This window comes from Eschscholzia californica, unplaced genomic scaffold (assembly GCF_041429995.1).
Source record: "Eschscholzia californica isolate CP2 unplaced genomic scaffold, dmEscCali1.0.p SCAF_4, whole genome shotgun sequence".
NCBI lineage: Eukaryota > Viridiplantae > Streptophyta > Magnoliopsida > Ranunculales > Papaveraceae > Eschscholzia > Eschscholzia californica.
In genome coordinates, this window is record NW_028238461.1 from 47,666,884 (window position 1) to 47,688,744 (window position 21,861).

General features: G+C 34.6%; 5 protein-coding genes across 6 annotated transcripts; 3 read left to right on the forward strand and 2 right to left on the reverse strand.

The window, feature by feature from the left end:
- The first annotated feature begins 4,435 nt into the window (after positions 1–4,435).
- LOC147545424 (F-box protein At5g07610-like) lies at positions 4,436–5,887 on the forward strand. The gene has a single exon (XM_086637083.1). The coding sequence runs from the start codon at positions 4,443–4,445 to the stop codon at positions 5,667–5,669; it is 1,227 nt and encodes a 408-aa protein (XP_086493209.1). The 5' UTR covers positions 4,436–4,442; the 3' UTR covers positions 5,670–5,887.
- Positions 5,888–6,649: 762 nt separating this feature from the next.
- LOC147545425 (uncharacterized) lies at positions 6,650–13,419 on the reverse strand. Of its 2 annotated transcripts, none has more exons than XM_086634845.1 (10): positions 10,026–13,419; positions 8,930–9,976; positions 8,721–8,823; positions 8,485–8,594; positions 8,273–8,341; positions 8,014–8,129; positions 7,872–7,926; positions 7,457–7,577; positions 7,140–7,282; positions 6,650–7,053 (listed from the first exon to the last, which is right to left on the reverse strand). In XM_086634845.1, the coding sequence occupies exons 2-10, from the start codon at positions 9,068–9,070 to the stop codon at positions 6,952–6,954; spliced, it is 960 nt and encodes a 319-aa protein (XP_086490971.1). In that variant the 5' UTR covers positions 9,071–9,976; positions 10,026–13,419; the 3' UTR covers positions 6,650–6,951. The 2 variants fall into 2 exon arrangements, with proteins under 2 accessions (XP_086490971.1, XP_086490970.1); XM_086634844.1 differs by having other exon boundaries at positions 8,930–9,267; positions 10,264–13,216.
- LOC147545426 (Presenilin-1) lies at positions 11,627–13,211 on the reverse strand. The gene has a single exon (XM_086634842.1). It carries the CDS (start codon positions 13,209–13,211, stop codon positions 11,853–11,855), a length of 1,359 nt encoding a protein of 452 aa, XP_086490968.1. The 3' UTR covers positions 11,627–11,852.
- Positions 13,420–14,895: 1,476 nt separating the features above from the next.
- LOC147545427 (transcription factor MYB60-like) lies at positions 14,896–16,891 on the forward strand. The gene is made up of 3 exons (XM_086634843.1): positions 14,896–15,262; positions 15,507–15,636; positions 15,964–16,891. The coding sequence occupies exons 1-3, from the start codon at positions 15,130–15,132 to the stop codon at positions 16,766–16,768; spliced, it is 1,068 nt and encodes a 355-aa protein (XP_086490969.1). The 5' UTR covers positions 14,896–15,129; the 3' UTR covers positions 16,769–16,891.
- A 2,447-nt stretch (positions 16,892–19,338) lies between these two features.
- LOC147545428 (uncharacterized) lies at positions 19,339–21,515 on the forward strand. The gene is made up of 4 exons (XM_086634263.1): positions 19,339–19,593; positions 19,708–19,901; positions 20,573–20,858; positions 21,052–21,515. Exons 1-4 carry the CDS (start codon positions 19,495–19,497, stop codon positions 21,070–21,072), a joined length of 600 nt encoding a protein of 199 aa, XP_086490389.1. The 5' UTR covers positions 19,339–19,494; the 3' UTR covers positions 21,073–21,515.
- The last annotated feature ends 346 nt before the right edge of the window (positions 21,516–21,861 follow it).

The window sequence follows — 21,861 nt, forward strand, 5'->3', positions numbered from 1 at the left end:
GAAGCCCCTTAGCAACAAAAAGAAACATAAAAAGTCAATCTTATTTGACTAGTATTAAGAAAAGTCTTTATTCTCCGGAGAATTTTCTTTATTCCCCAAAGTCGCGGCCTAATTGATTTGACTCTCTCTACCCCTTTCTTAAACTCTCTCTCTAAAACTCCTTCTCTCTATAATTAATTGTTCAAATGGTGGCAACAGTAGAAGAAGCTTCAGCTCTTGATCGCTTAAAAGAACGCCCCATCTATTTTGCCTCTCTTGAGAGCTTCTTCAACGAAAACGAAAACAATACTGATTTCTTCAATTTCTGCTCCTGTAATTTTGATGATTATGAAAATAGTTTCTTTCTTATCGAATCAAAACCTCAAAAAACATGAAAGCTCAACTACTTCTTAAATCCAAGCTCTTAACCAAGTATTTCTGATTAATCTAGCTTTAGTTACAATGTGAAAACTCCGATGAAAATCTCGGACCCTCTAGTTAAAAAACCTAATTGCATCAATTGGGAAGAAACTCAATCGGTATTAACCGAGAGAAGAAATACACAGGCATGTGTTTTCTTTCTTCCATCGTTTCAATCCTATCCAATCAATTTGGTAACTAATGATTGACTGTAAATTAGAAAGATATAAGGATAGAGACGAAAAGCAAGAGATGTTGTTTGTGGTGACCTCGTGATACTGATGAAAAATGATTTTGAAAGAGAAGGTGAAAATTTTAGTGGGTGAACTTAATTTTACTAGGTAGAACCATGTACTTAAGCAAAAGGTTGGAAGTAATTTCATAAATTTTTCTATTCAAGTATGAATAAGAGTTAAATCTTCTAAGGGATCGGATGGATTGAATTATGTTTTTTAAAGTTCTCCTTCTTTCCTTCTCTGTTTTTTACAATCCAATATGGCTTCTTGTGTGTTTGTCTCTCTCTTATATGCTAGTCTCTCTGATTAATTTATTATTATTATATATATATATATATATAGAGAGAGAGAGAGAAGAATTTGCTTATTGGGAGTAAGAATCATTCAATTCAATATGGCTTCATGTGTGTCTGTCTCTCTTATATGCTAGTCTCTCTGATTAATTTACTTTCACATTCCTATATATTTCACATTTGATCCCCATATTGGCACAAACAACTATCAATGAAACTAGAACCACTTATGCTACCAATAAAACTAGAACCACTTATGCGTATATGCCACTGGAACTAAAATATCTCCTAGTGAACCAAAAAGTGGAAAATAGAAATTGAAAAAATAATTTCTTTTTCTCTGGACGCACCAAACGATAGAAAATATGAAAATGGTTTTAGAGAAAATTATTCTCGAAAAAAAGGTTTCTCGGAGTAAATATTTCTCTATTATTTTTCCTTTCCCCTAATTGCTATCAAACACAACCTAGGAAAAATCGACTCTTTATTTTGATTTAGCCTCCAAAAGTAATCCAACTAGTCAGTTTGACCCCTATATATACCGTGTAACTCCTTCACTTAGTATTTCGTTAGGAATATTACATTCTCTATATTAATTTTTGGGTTGCTAGTCCAATAATCTACACCTAAACACACATTTAGTTCACCCTAATATTAATATAGGATTTTAAGCCAAAATAATAATTATAGTGGATATTCAGTCCAAATTGACTTATCTCTATAGAAAAAACAAATCTCTATCATTCTTATTTAATCATAATACTCATTATAACCTTTTATATAAGAAAAAACTCACTTTTGAAAACCAATTCTCAAAGTTCTCTTTCTTTTTATTTTTTAGATTTTTTTCGATTGATTTCAAACTTACTGTTTGTTTCGCAATATAGACGTTATTTAGTATAAATTACGTATATTTTTATAACAAAACACATTTAGTATAGTTAAAGTATGTCTAGATTTCAAAGTTACAGTGTTTTTTTGTTTATTGATTCTTGTTTTGTTTCATAAATAACTTGTTATTTATTGTTAAAGTTTCATACTTTATTTCATTTTTTTATATGTGTCATACATAACACATTATGTATCAACAATGTTTCTTCTAAAAGAGAGGACTAAAATCTTATTTTCTGGGAAGATTGGACCTTAATCCTTTTTTGAATTTTATTTTGGGTCTAAAACCCGTGGACCCTCTCTATATCTTGTGATCTTTATATATCTTGTGATCTTTTAAGAGGAGAGACCCTACTTCAAAAAAAAAAAAAGAGGAGAGACCCTCATCACGTGCTAAGGAAATAACACACTAAATGGGTAAATTTTTATCTTTTACATGTGCTTGTTTAGAACTACAACTTGTTCTTCGAAAATTTGTATGAAATTAATAAAAGTACGTTGACAAGAGATTGGTTTGAAGAGCTTCAAAAATTGTCTTATTATAACACTGGAAATTTAGTTTAAAGAATGACTCTTTTAGTTACAAACCTAAGAGTTGTTTACTTTATGCCACAAAATCAAACAGTATTACAAGTAGTCAATGAGAACATACTATATAAGTAGTTGTTAATATGTTTTTTCATTTTGTCGAAAGTAGTTGTTAATACGCTAGTTTTATAGAAAATTAAGTTAGAAGTTTTATAGGCGCCTCCAGTCAGTGTTAAAGGCGTCTCCCTCTGTCACAAACTTTCTTTCGATTTGCCTTGAGGGACGCAACTATAACACTATTTAGGGTAGCTATAAAAATGTGAGCTATTGGATTTCACACTAAATCTGCTCTTATAGTTGCTTTGAGTCATGGGCTTCATTCCGATTTATAACTTAAAATGATTCTTTTACCACTTAGAGGATTGTAAGAATGGATCTTGTGGCGATCGACTCTGTTTAGGTTGTCTTCCACAATTGTACGTATGGGGTAAAAACTCTTGTACCGTACTTTGTCTTCCTTTTCTCCTTGATGTATTTTTTGTGATGATGTATGAGTCATATCTATAGTTAACTTTCTAGTTTCAATACTGTTTCTTGTATTTATTTTCCGAAGCTCTTTACTTGTATTTATCTTCTTACGGTTGCCTCTTACACAAAAAAAATCTTCTCATGATTGCATTTTTTTGTTCTGCGGCTACTCTAACTATGTATCAGCAATCGTAAGTGTTTTTCAATTTCTACTCTAAATTAATGCAGTATTGAATTTATCAAAAACATCGATCTCAATTTAAATTTATTTTTCTAATTATGAACTCTTATGTCATTTTTGTGGGGTGTCATTTTCTTTATATTTTGCACCAAAATATAAGGCCAGCGCTTTGGGGAAAGCTAAATAGTTTCCGGGGTGTGAAATTTTAAAGGGAATATGTAGAATTTTAGAAATTTTCCGGGAAAATAAATTTTAAGGGGAAATAAAAAAAAAACACTCCACCTCACCTCACTCTCTCTCCACCTCACCTCACTCTCTCTTCTCCCACAAGCTCACCGGCCGGAAAATTTTCCGGCCGGCGACCATTAAAAAAAAAAAGTATTTTCACTTTATCTCCCTCCTCTCTCTGTCTAAAAAACTTTTTTTTTTCTTCTTCTCTCTCTCTAGAACAATCTAGAGAGAGAGAAGAAGCAAAAAAAAAAATGAAAAAGTTTTTTAGAGAGAGAGAGAGGAAGGAGAGAGAGTGATTTTTTTTTTTTTTAATGATCGCCGGCCGGAAAATTTTCCGGCCGGCGACCTGTCGGAGAAGAGAGAGTTGTGGGGAGAGAGAAGATGAGGTGGAGAGAGAGAGAGCTGAGGTGGAGAAGCTATTTTGTTTTCCCCTAAATAAAATAATCAAATAAAATTGACCAATTTTTGACCAAGTCTTCACACCCCGAAAATTATTTTGATTTCTCCAAAGCGCTGGCCAAATATAATTATCAAAACATTTTATTGGTGGGAAGAATTGGCCAAAACAACCCCTTAGTTTATTTCACTAATTAACATAAAATATTTGGTTCCAAATTTCTTATTACTTAACAAGGGCATATTCACTAGAGAATATCCTAAATTCTCCAAAAAGTCTTAAGTACTATTTTTTTTAATCAACATTGTTTATTTTTATGCAAGATTTCACAATTGAGGATTGTATTCTAGTCTTATCATGGAAGATAAGGATCTGATACTAAACATAAAACCCTAAAAGAATTTGAATAAAATTCCATCACTAAATCTAATATTCTTTTTTCTCTTCTTACTTTGCTAGTTCTATTAACTCTGTTATTTTGAAACTCCAATATTGTTATAGTAGTCATGAAATCAAGTAATGGGTAGCCATGAAATTTCAGGATCAAAGTTTAAGAAGATAAAACTAAAAAAAAAAAAAATCAGGTTAGAGTCTAGACTTGTATTATTAATAATGTTAAGACCTCCAATAATTGTATTTAACAAATTAGTCAATGATCCTAATCCTATCCAAGTTTCTTTCAATCTATATGAACACTTCTTTTTCATCTTTTTTTCTCTATTTTCAATTTTCTCTTCTCTAAGAAGCTCGATTTCTTCATGTCTTCTTCTAATAATAGGCGGCTAGTCAACGATGAGTTTATGGGTTATAACTTCATTGAAAAATCATCTTCTTCATCTATTCTATCCAACAATCTTGATCTCTTAACAAAGATTTTACTCTATCTCCCTGTTAAGTCTCTTCTTGTATTCAAATCCGTATCGAAACAATGGTCTTCCCTCATCTCAGATTCATCTTTCATTCGCAACCATTTTCTCCGAAATAGTTCTTTGGTCCCTGGTTTTTACTTAAACAAACAGTCTTTCGATGTAAACCCCGAATTCGAATATATATTTATTGATAATAGTAGAAAAATCCCAAGTTCCTTTCCCTTATATAAAACTCTCACATTTGTGAATGATCCAGCTGGTATAAAGATTGAACAATCTTGTAATGGTCTTCTTTGTTGCAGTAGTTTCAGATCAACTGTTAGTAGAAGAAACTATTACATCTATAATCCTTCAACAAAGAACTATAAACTCATTCATGGAAGTCAAGATCGAAAAAATGGGTTCCTTTGGATTTGCAGTTTAAGTATAGCTTTTGATCCTCTAAAATCACCCTATTATAAAGTTATTTGTATTTGGAAATATGATACTACAAATTATCAAATTGAAATCTATTCTTCGAAAACTTCATCTTGGAGGGTATCTGGATGTCCTATCTCTGCATCTAGCGATATATTTTATTCGTCTGGCATTTATTGGAATGGTTCACTGCATTGGGTTAGTTTGAGGGATTCTTCCATTTATTTCGATGTTGATCGAGAAGTGTGGAAGACAATGCCAATGCCCACATACCCCGATACTTGGGATAGAATGAGGATCCAATACTTCGGAGAGAACAAAGGTCGTATGCATCTTATTTTGACATTTGGTTCGTGCATAACCCGTTTTGATGTTCTCGAAATGGATATAAAGTATACTATGTGGAATATAAAATACCATGTAGATCTTGAGGCATTAACAAGTGCATATCGAAGGATCGGTCGAGATAATTTTGAATTCTCAATTTTGCTTGTTGAAGAAATCGGAGAAGAAAAAGATACAGAGGATCGGTCATTGATGTTAATATTTCATATACCAAATATGATTCTCTCATATGACATAAAGAAAATGAGCTTCAAGAAACTTCAAGATATATCGGTAGGGCATCATAAGGATTACTCAATAAAATACAGATGGTTTGACGTTTATCAATACAGTGAGACCCTTTCTTCTGTTTGATTATTTTTGCCTTGTTCTATATGACGACACTCTTATGTTTCTTATTTTCTTTTAGTTTGAATAATTTGTCTTGTCTATATTGATTTTTAAACGGTGTGGTTTGGGTGGTGTTTTTTCGTCCAATGACATAGTGTTGTTGCATATCTTAAGTCGCACTTTCCTAAAAAAAAATATGCATTCATGTATTTATCAAGGGCATGCCCATCTAATGAACTAAATTGAGATGGTGACAGTTACCTAATAATTCTATCGAGGTCATGGAATTTTAGTTGTGAGATTAATGATACTTTTTGAAGAGAGTACAAGGTACCTCATATTTTGTTGAAGTTCAACTATGAAGGGGACTCCTTGATCATGTACCCTCATATAATGTGGGTGTATCAAGTACTCTACTCCTTAAGAGTCCTCTGTTTAGAAATGGAACTAGAGAATAGATATTTCGAAACTGAAAGCTTCAAGGGCTTAACTCAAATCTCTGTTCAGAAAGTCCGAGTTCTAACAGAGCACGCATCAGAAACAACAAAAGATGGAAACAAAAAGATCAATTTTTTCAGGACCCAAATAATGTTTTAAGAAGTATGTTAAATTGGGAGGAAAGATAAATCCAATAGGGTAGATTCTTCAAAAGCTTCTACACCAAGAACAGAGACCTCCCCTTCAGTTGCAGAGATTCATACAATGAAGGAAATTCACATTATTCCTTTTGAACCCATACGAACTGACAGAGGAAAAAAGTACATTATAAAATTACCTGATTTAACAAGTTATAATGAATCTTGGGATCCCAAATGTTCTTGACTGACATGGAGGATACACGCAGGGGTATTTTTGGTAAGAAAACCCAGTTCACTAACGTCTAACGGAAAAACGAAAAAAATGGCCAAGGTCATATTTAGGGGGCCATTATGGTGAGTTTGTCATCTTTAGGGGGCCAAAATGGAATTAACCTTTAAAAATTCTAAAAATGACACAAGTGAATCTTCAACATTAACCTAACCAATTTTTTTGAAAAAAAAAATCTATAAGCTTAAGTGCTTAACTTAGTTGTATAGTTGACTACAAGACCTTCTTTTTAGTAGACTAGTCCAGATAGACACATTAACATATTTTTGTGAACCAACAAACAAACTGTACAATGAATGAGGCAAAGAAACTCCAACTTCTTATTCATAGAAACTTGCCATTTTTGCAGATCTGAAAGAAATGTTTTTTTTTTTCTGTAAATTGAAAGAAATGTTTCTGAACAAGAAACGATACAACTTCACCTAAATATTTGGCTCAGCTATTTCGTTAGCATGTTGTAAGACGGCAAATCTTTCACCTGTGAGATATCTTCGAGAGCAAGCTCGCGTTCTAATTGTGTTCTTGTACACTTGAGAACTTCCTGCAAAGAAACAACCAAAAAAATGAGAGATCATGACAAAAGAAATCGTGGCCGACAATAATGATCTTAATTTCGGTAATGTTTACGTTGAACTGCATATAAGAAGCGCGTTTTGCGAGCCAATGAGCATCCATGATCTCAAACGCTACACAATATAGATTATCAAATGCCATTTCGTCGTCTTTAAGCAATCGTACAAATTGGATCCCCGCCATAGTAATTGGTTTACCTGCAAGCAAATTTCAGAGTGTCATAAGGCAGGTTTTACTATTTGGAGGAAATGGAATCGACTAACGCTGGTATCTAGTCTCGAAGTAAAAAATCCTCAATGAATATACATATTTTTGCCCAAGAATTCGTGATCGTAAAAATTGAATAGAATGTCCCCTGAGAACCGATTTACCTGATTGCAGATTTAACATCTGAGTCAACATAAACGATATATTGATGCCAGCTACAGCGAACGGATACTCCCACTCTGCTCTGTCGCCTTCTTGTTTATGCATTAGTTTCTGGAACGAGTTCTAACCAAAGGAACATAAGGTAAAAGAAAATTTCAGCATCTTCAAACACTAAAAAGTACTCGACTATTAATTTCTTCAATATTTTGTTTCACTTCATCTTTGACACAATAACATCTCGTATGTGCCTAAAATGTGGCAACTGTCAAGAGCGAAAGCACAAATCATGTTAATTGATATGAACTCGAGATCTCCAATTACTTCGAGGGTCAACTAGGAATTCAATATTTTCAAGGACTATCCATGATATTACTACGAAATCTAGATTTATCTCGTATAGAAAGGTACAAAACAAACCGGATACTGCTTCGCGAAAAAGATAAGATTCTCCAATGAAATCATTCCACCACCTCTGAAAACAAGTCGATAGATTAATATCCACATAGAGAAGACAAATAACACCCGTAAAACTTTCAGGCGAAGAATGACTTCTTTATACCTAAAATCTGTTGAAGGGTCTGGTCCTTGCCAACCCATGTCCTTCCAATGCTCCGATTTAAGATTTGGGAGTTCTCTACCAGGATAGGCCAGCTCCCACAGTTGCCTGAGTGCATCCTAAAACCATAATATATTTCCGGTCAATGATTTAAGTCTGGTATTTGTCCATTGAAAAACATTATTAACGAGAACAACTTGGTAATACAAAAAAAAGTTAAGCTACACAGGCAAGACACTTCTTTTGCATGAGACCAAATTACCTGATGTTCCACGCGAGAACCATCGAAGGGAACTTCCAACCTCTGCTGTAGTAATCTCAGTCTTTCTCCCTTAAAGGTTATCAATTCAGAGAATTAGCTATGATACCTTTTATAACATACGTAGTAGTACTACATTCATGCAAATACACAAGAAAGTTGTAGCAAGCCATAAGAAAATGGTCTTTGTTGTGCATAAGATACGCTAAACTTACATGTAAAGGGTCAAGACAAAGGGAGTCTCTATATTCTTGTCCATAGTGATTTGCAGACGGAAGAGTTAAAAGCCTTCCAAGATATGCCCCAGACCCGAAGACGATATTTGCTAGAAAAACGTTGATCACAAAACGAAAAAGAAATATTGATGAATATATTGAAAAGACAACAAGTCTATAAGTTACACTTATAAGTTAAGCTCGATACAAATAGAGTGGAATTGTGACATACTTACCGAACCATTGGGCCCAGTCGGCAACCAAGCTGGAGAAGAGACAACTCCAATGGCATTGTGCCTTTTTACGCTCAAGCTCCCATAGATCTTCTAGAGTGTAACCCTATTGATCGGTAGCACAAGTAGTAATGTTAGCAAGAAACAGCTTCGACATAGTTTATTGCCCCATTGTTCAACTAAACACTTTCAGTAAAAATGAAAAAGCTTACCTCAGAGTGCTTATTATCATATGCGTTTGTCCCTAGTAAAGGTTCATTCAAGCAATCTAAATCTGATGCCTCTAATTGCTCATGTCTTTTACCATCAACATCATCATGACAGAGCCTTCTTCTAAAAGTTGTTGATGCCATTGGAACAGGCTTCACTAGCTACGCCTCCCGCTAAAAATGTAGATATCGAATGTCTGCAAGAAAGAAGAAGATCCTACATAGTTGATATCGCTAAATATAGCTGATATCATTTATTGCTCCCTTGCTGATCTCCAAAAATGTTCAAGTCTTGCTGATCTCCAAAAATGTTCAAATCTTGCTGATATATCTTACATTACCTTCAACAATATGCAAAAATTTCGATATCGACGAATTAGACCATATTATAAAATATGATTTGCAGCAGACTCTGGATGTTTCACTTCCTCTGAGTGTGTCACTATAATCACCAGGGACGATATAAATGTAAAAACAGCATGAAAAACGAACTCAACAAAACCATAGTACAAGTGTACGACATGGTAAATTGGTTGCTATATTAACCTAAACCCATAAAATTAGCTCAACGAATAAGTGTATTATTTCCTAAGAAACCAGCATTGCTAGAAAATCTACCCCCTTGGTGTTCCGGATTCATCGAACCCTTTTTGGATCCTTCAACGATAAGTACTCTAAATTTAGCATTTGGAATCTTACACCTTATAAGCTTCATGTAGAAGTACATCTATACTGTCTACGAGAATGATTCAAAACCTAGTACGACCTAAACTACCAAACCAAAGAGATATACCACTGGCGTATCCCAAAATGTACATGGTACCAAACCAAGTATAGATACTCAATCTGACCTCTACGTAAATTGCAGTCAGACGCTTTACAATTTTTCACACCCATATAGATGTGACACTAGTCTATAATTGTATAATATAAAGTTTCGATAACTCTATCTCCTTATAAGGTTCCAAACCTATTAACATTTCTCTCACATTGTATCTTGATATTTTAGCTTGTCCGATCGGGAACTCTGCTCTTGGTGATTGTTTCTTACTAATATAAACCTAACATTTATACAAACACATCTACAGATGTACATTACACTATCAAAATGAGATTTTTAAAAAAAAAATTTCAACAAACTCCACCCTAAAAAAATAAGCACATCAAAATTCTTGAATTGATCTCCAAATTTCTAAATTCCCATATTGCATCATACAGGAGAAATCCCACAATAGGTATAAACTCATAATGAAATATGGATGATTAACACCTTAAAAAGTACAATTCAAACCTAAACAAAAAATCAGAAGACATAAAAGGAGACAATAATCTCTTACCTTTTGATTAGTTTTTGAGGATGCCCTAACCCAAGAAAAGGGTTTCCTGTCTTCCTTACATAATTCAAATGTTCAATATGGTATTAGAGAGAGGATGGGAAGAAAAAAGAAACAAGATTAAACCTTTTTTATCTTTATTTTTCCCCAGAAAAATGAGGTCTTAATGATAAGATACAATTCAAAGCCTGAATGAACAAATTCAGGGTATTGAGATTTGGAATTGAGTTCAAGACCTGGTTTGGTATACCTCTTTGTTGGATCCCCAAACAAGGGAAGAAAGTAGGAAAATAGAGAGATTTTATTAAAGAAAAAAACATACTATTATTAATAAAAACATTAAAATTTGGTTTTTAATTGTAAGCCAGGTGGAAATGTTTTTGTAGGAGGAAGATGAAACAGAACTGATTAATCTTTTGGCTTATTCACACGTGGAAGATGATATGGCAAATCATGTTTAGGATGATGACTGGATGAGCCACCTTTTGATAAGGTAAGGGGTTTAAATAACAGTGATGATCTGCCCCCGAATCCCGGTTGGGATGCGCTCGCGTGGGCGGAGCAGCTAGAGAAGGAAGCAGGGCTCAATTCTCTCTCTAAATCTTGGACAGACCAGTTCAGGTGGACGGAGCAGCTAGCTAGAGAGGGAAATCGGGCTCAGTTCTCTCTAAATCTCTCTCTGAATCTTGCTCAGTCCACCAGAGGGAAGTGGGGCTCAATTCTCTCTAAAGAAAAAATGGTGAGAATTCTTATAAACCCCTCTACTGCTAGATGAGTTAATTTAGTAGTTTTGTCATCTCTTCGACTTTGTTTGCAGTTCATTCTCTCTCCCTCTTCATCTTCAGCTTCAATGGACTTTGAATAATGGAGACCAAAACTTTCTTATTTTCATTATTTGATCAACACTGAAAACTTGGAAAAAAAAATAAGTAGATGAAAGAGAGGGCAGAGAAGTGAATGTCCTCTTTCGACCCTCTCTCTCTCTCTCTCTCTCTCTCTCTCTCAGTCTCTCTCTCTTTATCCCACATTCATCTTTGCAGTCCATAACCACCTAGGCAGGACTTAAAGGTGTTAACTTAAAGTTGGAACCAAAATTTCTTTAAAGGATCATTTTGATAAGATCGAAATACATCAAAAGATTCTGCAAATGCAATCTTAACTTGCAAGATGTGTATGTCAGCAGGTGGTTGGCTCGTCTCAGAATGCTAAGTTACGTATCAGTGAAAATAGAGAAGAGAAGCCATTCCCAGTTTCTCCCAAATCCACAACTTATTAAGTCTGAACTAATAGTAGCATGGTTCTACATATATAGTATCTAAAAAAGGATAATATAACTTATAACCATCAAATATGAAAGAAAACATTCTAGAGTTAAACTTGTTTTACTAATTGCTAATTACCAACCTTCACAATGTTGCATTTCTTGTTAGTCGTTTTCGATACCAAAAGCATTAGAAACCTAGAAACAACAGACAATTCCCTCAACTAAACTTTTTGACTGATTGAGCATGCTACATTTCTTTTCGAAACAGTTCTGATTCTCTTTACTGTATTTCATATACTGGTATGGACCAACAAAAGAGATTAGGAAATCAAAACATCATTAGGTTTGTAGAGATCCCAACTACAAAAGGTTCCATCATCAACCGAGTACAAAAGTAAAATACGATTCCCAAAGCAATCGATATAGGCAAGGCAGGCAGAGCTTTTCGAAACACAGACAACAATATTAGTGTGCAACTAAGACCCGAAACGATAGCAAGATAACAAGCATAAACAGTCATTAGGTCATACATTGCAGCTCTACCCACTAGAACACTGTAAAAAATGAAGTCTCCAAGTCCTAGTTTTATACCTGCAGTTTCTGTCAAAGCATTCTCAAACCCACCAACACCACCACCAAGACTTCTCCTTTCTTCTCTCTCATTACCCAAACCAATAAGATCACCAAGTGGTGAAACTTCCTCAATAGTTTCTCTCTCTCGATTGCTCAAATTTCTACCATGTAATCGCCCGACATCGACTGTTGAAAAATCAGAACTTCCACTGCTTGTAGATGGTCTCTCTTCAAAATTACCAACCAATGGGTAACTCTCTTCATCTTGAATCTCACTAGTCTGACGATTTCCGACCCTACCACTAGAGTAATCCAAATTACTATGATTTTCAGGTGATTGGGTTACCGGTTGAAGTTCCAATGAACCTACCCTATCATTAGTAGTAGTAGTAGTAGCTCCAGTGACTAAAATACCCAATGACCCACGATCGACAGTCGGTCGAGCTTCATAAACCAATGCAGGAAGATCTTCATCTCTACTCGAAGCCAATTCGACTAGTAACTTCAAAGGTCCTCCTGGAGCTAAAACAGCAGCTAAATCATACAAAGACAATGCGACAAGTAAAACCCATGTTGTCCATTCAGGTAATTTTGTAAACCAAGCAGCAACAATTATCCCCAAAAGAACCATATACCCTTGTTTCAATAAAATTGGAATTCCAGGTGAGAAAACTGATAAAACACCCACTATTGTGAAATTGAATAACAGAATACAACAAGTTATTGAATCAATTGGTATAGAGAAATGTTGAATTAATGAGAGAAAAATTGACCCACCCATTGATCCTAAAACAAAGAAAGCTGAGAATCTCATATAGTTCTTCAAGAAATTATTGAAATTGTAATAGTAAAGAAGAACAAGAAGGAAAGTAACAGCAGCAATTAGGATAATGAAGACAAGTGCATTTAATAACGAACCTTCAAGTTTTTGAGTTGTTGAATCAGTTGGGGTTTCTAAGTAAACTAAATTAGCAGCAGTTCTAATTGGGGTTGAATCTTGATTAGAGGGAGAAACTGAGTAAACTAAGAGAACTACTAATGACATACAGATCGATACAGGTGACATTACTCCGATGATTTCTCCACCAATTGATTCTAAGATGCTGGTTTCCATCTCTGAATTTGGGTAAAAATTAGTAGTTGAAATGTTCGTCAGTTGACTGAGCAAAGAGCTAAGAGAAAATTAGGGCATTCCAAGGGTTTGTCGTGTCTGAGATAGTTGATGGAGAAGAAATCGATTTATACAGGAAGAAGCTCTTCTAGGGTCCTTTGTCGTGTCTGCTTGTAGATGGTCTCTCTCCATTTGCCGGTTTTCGGATTACAATTTGATCCCTACTTTTCTACTTCTACACTTTTCACCTCTTCAAACGTGTACCCCCGTTATGTTGCACATGGAAATCGACAAGCGATCTAGAAGATATGCAACATCAGTTTCTGACTAAAACTCTGAGTGAAGTTGTAAGCGAAGAAACACTTTTCGTAGTCTTAATTTCATAAAAATGTTTTTACATATTAACGCGAGGCTATTGTTGTATAGGCGAAAGAATTTTTAAATGTCAATTCAGTTTGACGCAATTGACTTTATTTTGTTAGTCATAATGTCTTTCTTGAGGACCTATTTAATTTCTTTTTAGCTCCTCACTTTCTAAACCGCTTCCTCGTCTCTCATTTGATGACAAAGGAAGTCCCATCTTCTAGACAGACCCCGTTGCTAGTTACAAAGGGGAAGGGGTTCTGCTAAACAACGACGAAGAGGATGGAGTTTCCCCTTCATCACCATAGAAGGAAACAAGATTTCCCTTTGTCACACTGGAAAATGGAGATTTTCTCCCTCACTAAAGATCTTTCTAACAATAACAAAGGACCCATATATGTCAGCCGACAAAAGATTGAAGTAGGTTTAAGGATTGTAAACGATATTAATATTATTAGTATCTATATGGTCCAACAATTAATTTTCTCATGATACAGGGTTAGGATACCATATAGTCTCATAAGACAACTCATACAAGATAGTAATTTAGATTGTTGACGTCCTCGCGGTCAACCCACGTAGTACGATAGAATTGTATGTATAGACAGGTTATACCTAACAAACTTGTAAATATAAGAAAGGGGGGTTTGAATTGATCAACATGAGATAGATCCAAAATTGTTCATTACTTCTCTTAGTGTGAAAAGGTTACATTTAAGATCATACATATATACGTGAGGTTGGGTACACTCCATGTACCAAGTACCAATTTGGTGGGGAAATATTGAATGGAATATAGGTTCATTAGGAAAAGAAATTTAAACTAAAACGTGTTAAAGTAACCAATAACTAGTTTTACTAACATCTTCATTAAAATCTTGTTTTATTGAGATACCTAGATCATAAAATTAAATCAAGAAAATATCAGAAAAAGTAAGAAACTTTTACTTCAAAACATGATGAAACCCTAAAGAGTTATTGAACAACTAGAAAAAGAAACTAAAGAGGTGGCAAGTAAGAAGAATTTATTAGGGGAACTAAGAGCATCAAGTTTTAACCTTTTTAAGAGGAAGAGTGTTGATTCTTGTGACCCTTAAAAAAGTAAAGGAAGAAAGAGACCACAATAGAAATTGGGTCAACTCCTACCTAAGCTGACTTTGGTGGTGTAAGACTTATTTTATACCCAAAACATATACACCCGCGCTACGTACACATCAGTTTGGGTGGACGGACAAGATTTAAAGAAACCCATAAATTATTTTATTTTCTAACTTTTGTACGTCTGTTTGGGAATTATATATCGGGCAGAGTATCTGTTTCGATTTATAAAAGAGATGGTGAGTCAGAGTGGTAGATCATTGATCATGGGTGAAAAAAGAAAACCTCCTTTCACTATCACCTCCTTATAAGTCACCTTGTATATAAAGGATCACATGTTCTATGAACTGTAGCTAGCTAGTTATACAAGTATCATAGATATATAGAAGTTAGAGAGAGAAGGAAAGGGATAGCTATACATATTAGCTAGCTAGCTAGTGATAGATTGATCACTATAGCAATGGGAAGACCTCCTTGTTGTGATAAGGTTGGAATCAAGAAAGGACCTTGGACTCCTGAAGAAGACATTGTTTTAGTCTCTTATATTCAACAACATGGTCCAGGAAATTGGAGGGCAGTTCCTACTAATACTGGTATGATATTATTGATCTTGAAAAAACCCATTTCCTATATGATATATTCTAGATTCATATATGAAGGAATCTAAATATCTTTGTTCAATTTTGATTTTTTGGGTATTGAAAATTTATAGAATCTAAACATGACTTCACTGTTTTATTGCTGAATTTCGTTTCATCAATTCATCATAAGAATACATGCTTAATTGATCAAGATCAATTTTGATCTAACTTTTGTGTTCTTAATGTGGCAAAAAAGGGTTGCTTAGATGCAGCAAAAGCTGCAGATTAAGGTGGACTAATTACCTCAGACCAGGTATCAAGCGTGGCAATTTCACTACTCATGAAGAAGGGATGATAATTCATCTTCAATCCTTAATGGGAAACAAGTAATAATTCTCTCTCTCCCTGTAACGCATTGTCCCCACTTTACACACCTCAGGTGCAAGCCTATAGGGTACGGGTTTTTGTTCTTGGCGAAGATTCCACGAGCCCGTCTAAAAGACCTCGACATATACTAAGCTTGAGTGTTCATCTATAGCCCAGATTACGGTTATTCTTGTGAGTAACATGAGACTATCACAATTCGCCAAAAACAAAATTCCTTACTTGTAAGCTTGGGCATGAAGTGTCTAAAGCGGGGAAAAATATCGATAACGGCTAAGGGTTGAGATGTCACACCCTCTCTTTCTCTAATTTGAAGTGTATTTGAATAGGTGGGCAGCAATAGCTTCTTACCTTCCCCAGAGAACAGATAATGATATAAAGAATTATTGGAATACCCATCTCAAGAAAAAGATCAAGAAGCTTCAATCAGGATTAGATCCTTATATTTCAACAGCAAATTCATCTTCTTCTACTCAAAACCATCATTACCATCATCAACTAATCAACAAAACCCACATTGATGATGATGAGAAAAATACTTCACTAGTTATGAACAACAATATTCATGAGTTCATTAATCAACCAACTAATTCCAATACTACTACTTATGCTTCAAGCACTGAAAACATTTCAAGACTCTTAGAAGGTTGGATGAGATCTTCTCCAAAAACTAGTACAATTTTCGACAAATCCCAAGTGAAATTTCCTCAAAATCAAAATGGTAGCTATGATTTTATGTCAACAACTGATCTTATTGAATGCAACCAACAAGGAAGTAATAAAGTTGAGCAAGAAAGTTGTGAGGATAATGATCATCATAATAACCATCATCTCATCTCACATGATCAAGATTTTGATTCACTTTTATCTTTTGAGATGAATATGAGTAATTTAGCTAATTGGGAGAAGTCATCTGCTTCACTATCAGACTCTAATCTTAATACCGAGGAGAAACTCGTATTAATATCGTCGGAAATGAGCAAGAAAAGATCTGTAATGGAGAATCAACAAGAAGTACATCAACCATTTTCTTTGCTTGAGAAATGGCTTTTGGATGAAGCAACAGCACAAGTTCAAGATATTATAGAGTTGTCTTCTATAGTTCATGGTCATAGTTTTCCTGCTAATATCTGATTACTTATGATCATTAATGTTGTATTAGTACTTTGTTTAAGTTAATTATATGTAATTTGGGGTTCTAAAAATGTAACTTTGGATCTCTATTTACCATATGCAGTACATTGGTTACTAGATCAATTGTTCTTCAACGGATAAAAAGAAACTAAAATTAACATAATGCACTAAAGACAATAGACAAAAAGTATAATTTGTTTTTATAGAATTTGCCTTTTTGAGCAATGGTAGAAGAACGGCAAGTCAAAACCTAATCAGACCTACACAAAATCAACGGAGAAAGACATAAGAGACTGAAAAAGTAGATCCACCCCAAACCTAAATATGAATCCATCGTCCATCTAGAGTGGAAAAATCCAACAAAAGATAGAAATATTGTTGACTCGAAAATAGAGATTTTTTATTTCGTGTAAGTCGAGAGTAGGCTTTGACTTGTAACCTCTTCTATCATCGTTGCTAATTTATGAGGAGGAGCTTACCTGAAAGTGAAGCATATATATGAACAAAATACTAATTTATGAGGGCAATCTCATTTATGACATTTAGATTGCCGAATATGATAAGATTGTGGCCAAATAATAAAAGAGATGTGAAAGTATAGAATCCTTTTCGACGAACCAAAACGTGTTTATTGATAATAGTATAAGATCTCTTTCGATCAAAACTCCAATGCAATAATATTCGGACTTACCACAAACAATTCATGCCAGTACTAACTTAGTTTATGCAAATACTTTTATTACTCTTTAGGCCTTTATTAACCTTCAAATTATATATAGTCTTTTCAAAATTTATAAGTATGAATATGGATCTTTCAACAACATCACTTCTTAACAAAATTATATTTTTAAATACTCGTCTGAATTCAAAAAGAAACAAACTACGTTTTTTTGAAACGATATGCCGAGACGGGGCAAGAGCCTCTTAAATTTATCACTAGATCTATAACTTATGAATTTTCACTTTCAGTAAGGATCGAACTTAGGACTTCTAGATTACAGAGCTAATGTCCAACCGCTGCACGTAGTTGACAAAAAAAAACCACCTTATTATACATTTAGGGATAATTACATCATATTTCATGAAAATTGGACGAATCACAACTAATAATCATAAGTGTAATTTGATATTCATTGGTAATTGTCATTGCATGTAATCTTATACTTGTAAGTAATTAATTTTTCCAATTCAATTCAAACTTCAACTTCCATGGACAGTTGGAACAAACAAACAATTAATGGCTGTTTTTCTTAATAAGAATTAATATACTAACAATTTAATTTCAGCTATATTTACAAAGTTTTTGAATTTGGTCATAAACTTGAAGGTTAATTAAGTTAATGATGATTATAATTAATGAATTAGAACAAAATGTGTACTTCTACTCTACTCTTTAATTTCTTGGGTACAAGTTCGTACGTATTATTTGCTTGAAAGTTAAGATAACCTGTACAGATCGAAAAAAAAAGTTAAGTTTTGCTTGCGAGTTGCGAGATAAAGGCTCTAATTTAAGCCTATAGAGAGAGTGATAGGCATGTGATGTTTTATACTTTTAATATGGGAAATTAAGCTCAATTTATAAGTAGGTCGGTTTCATGGCTGCCTGGCAAAATGTAGTGTTTAATATACATGAAAGCAAAGAAAAGGTTTGTTGGGGATCTGAAGGGATATCTAAATGCAGTGACAGTTACATCTTAATAAAACAGCTATTGTTGTTTAGGTCCAATTTTTGTTAACTTTGGCATAGACCATGACAACCCGGACTGCTTTTTTTATCGACATACTTTTTTCTAATCTAGCGCAACCTTCGTGTTCGTGTTGTTTGGACCATTAAAAGTCAATTTCTTAAACGACGTGACATACCCTTTACAGCCACTATCTTGAGGTGAGTATGTGGACGAAGATGATTTAGCCATCGTAGTTGTTAAGCAAATTTACCATGTAAGTCAATTCCGACCCTTTATAGCAATGTCAACTTTTACCCCTTAGGGACATGTCTCACAACCCGTGTGGTCTTCCTACTCCTTTATAGTGTCATAGTGTGTGGGTCAAAGTTAGTGATTGGAGAAAAATGTAGATATTAATCAATGCACACCCTTTGACTCACAAAAAAGAACTCAATTAATACCAAACATTACTTGAGTTGTAAAGGGAAGGGTCACAAAATAGATAGTAGTACTAACTTTGAAAGTTGAAATCCATGAGTGTATCCTTCTTTTGGTTTTACATCAAATACCTAATCTTTACTAAACAAAACAAAGTTGGGAGATAAGATTTTGTTGGACCACACCAAACAAAACCCCAACAAAGTCATTGCTCGTTGCACTTTGTGATTATAAGGCTCAGAATCTTAACAATTACTCCGGGAATCACATTCCATTCCCGTCCGCCAAACATGGCCATAAACGTCTCCCCCAACGCAAATGTAAAAGAGAATTTGTGAATTTGTGAGGGGAAGAGTCGCCTTTAACACTTAGAGGTTTTGAACAAAAAAAAACACTTAGGAGGGCGCTTTTAAAACTTCCTGTTACAATTCCGTTAACAACAGCTAACCGTCAAAAAGCTGAAAAATCAACGACTAGACTTCCTAAAACCAATGAAACTCTAGAGACAAGAATTTCTTCCCACAATTCTCTCTTTCTCTCTCTCTCTCTAAGTTGATCCCAACGATGTGAGTTTGGTTTTATTTCTTACATTTCTAGGGCACAAAGATTTCCCCGCAACAGATGATGCTCTGTTGTTCTTCATTACGATCACAGATTCGGTCGTGGTTTCTCGATTACGATAAACTTCAAGCATTTGCTGTCATTCTCATTTATATTCAAGTATTTACTTTAATTTCATTTCATTCATTTGAAATTAGGGTTTTCGAATCTGTTTCTCTTTACGTTTTCATTTGATTTAATATCTTTTTTAATTTTTTCCATATCGTGTTACAGATCGGTTGTGCTTTAATTGGATCATTAGGAGCATTGTTCAATGGTGTTTCGCTGATCAATTTTGGTATTGGGTTGTTTGCTCTTGTCGCGATTGAAAGTGGTAGTGAAAGGCTCGGACGAACTTACGCAGCTCTTCTTTGTTGTGCTATTTTTCTTGATATCTTCTGGTTTATTCTCTTCTTCAATCATATTTGGTAAGTCTTAATCTCAAAAAGTTTCTCTCATACTTTTTGTTGCTATGTGTGTGTTGGTTGGATTGGGTGCTTTGGCTTTCGAAACGATGCAACCCCATGGGCATAATAGATGTAGAAAATAGACTTTGGTTCGATGCAAAAAGAAAATAGACTTTGGGAAATAGCTTAGAAACGGAAATTGCCCGTACTAGATACACATGAGCAATACTATGCAGTTTGATACTCGACCAAATTTGAGAAGCTTGGGCTCGTAAAGTACCATTATACTCTGTTGCTAACTTTCTTGGATGCTCATCTTTAGTGGCAAGTTGCTCTTCTGCATGTGGGGAAAATTGCACCATGCTTTAGGGACTAGTCCACACTATGTGGGGTTCCCCACACTCGAGATGTTGCTACATTCGGAGATGATAGTGGTATCTGCCATTATCTTTTGATAGAACTCATAGAAACCTGCTTAACCGAAAAGGGTGCCTAGAGTACATATATATTGGCCAATATGAAGCAATTTAGAGTCGTCGCCCCATTTTTTAGAAGTTATTAGTTCATGGTTTTTATACAACTTTCTACTTCATTATCATCCTTTTCTTTTCTTTTGATGGGGGTGAGCTGTTTCTGCAATCTAAACATACTCAATTGTTGATCCTTTTTGTTTGCTTATTTCATTTACCTAGGAACATTTCATCCGACAAGTATGGTCCACATTTTGTCTTTTCACTAAGGCTTGCTCTATGGATGCAAATTATCGCCTTTTCAGTAAGGCTCGTGTCTTCAATGTTTTGGCTTCAGATGTACAGGTTGGGGGTTTCTTCTACAGACTATGATTTAAGAAATAGTTTCATGAATCCCTCAATTCCGGCTATAGGTCGACAAAGCTCTATGTCTAGCTGCATTTCTGAGTGTCCTGTCTCTGATCATCCCTATTACTCATCCCTTTTTGAAGATGCTCAAGAACATGGGGTATGTACTTGTTAAGTATGTTTCTTGCATACAAAGTCAAATGCATCTTTCTTGTTAAAGTCCGTCACTTAAGATTTTACTGAAATTTTTTTTCTACAATTCATATTTGATTCGTAATTAACTTCTTGAATGACATAATAGGTTCAAATGTTCTCATCATTGTTTCACACTGAAACATAATATTCTTATGCAGGATCAGAGGACTAAGAACTAGGGACACTCTTTGCAGATGAGGTTCATTAGCTGGTGAAATTTTTATGTTGCCGCTACTTCTCTACCATTACCGTTTCATCCTTTACCAAAGCTTGGGGAGACAATGGTGTAGGAAAGCAAGTTCTATAAAATTTGTTGTTATTCGTGCGTAACGGAGTGATAAGACCAACAAGGGCAATGATATTTATACCAACCTAACTTCGGAAGAATGGTTAGTGTGCCAATAATGGAGAAGGTGTGTCGTTCTGGTGACATATTCTTCATGTTCTTATCATACGGAGGTGTTTATTGTTGATGTGACCCAATATAGGTAGAATAGATGTTCATGTTTATTCCTGAAATCATGTTACAATGTAATTGAGTTTACTGCTTGATATCTCAAGTAAGACTCTTTTAGGTATCTGTTTCTGGTTCACAACCAATAAATCTCCCTGGTTGATCTAAGAGGATATTATTCTTAGTTTGGTAATCCTAAGTAGTTCTAATTAGTGAAAACAGGTTTTAAAGATCCCTACTCCAAATCAAGCATTTCTATATATGTTGACGATCAACACGACAATTTATCTATCTGACTTTGATTCATCTTCATCTCCACTTAGTTGTTACATTATTAATACTTTTAAGTTTCACATGGAAATTGTTCAAAGTCCACTCACACTAAACTATGTGGGATGGCCTCTCTATGAGTCTCAATTCACATTGAAAGCAAAGCCACTACATGTGCTTCTATGTGAACAAAACAGTAGCAAAGATTCCTCCCTATGGAGATGAGTAAAGTTGTTTTTGTTAT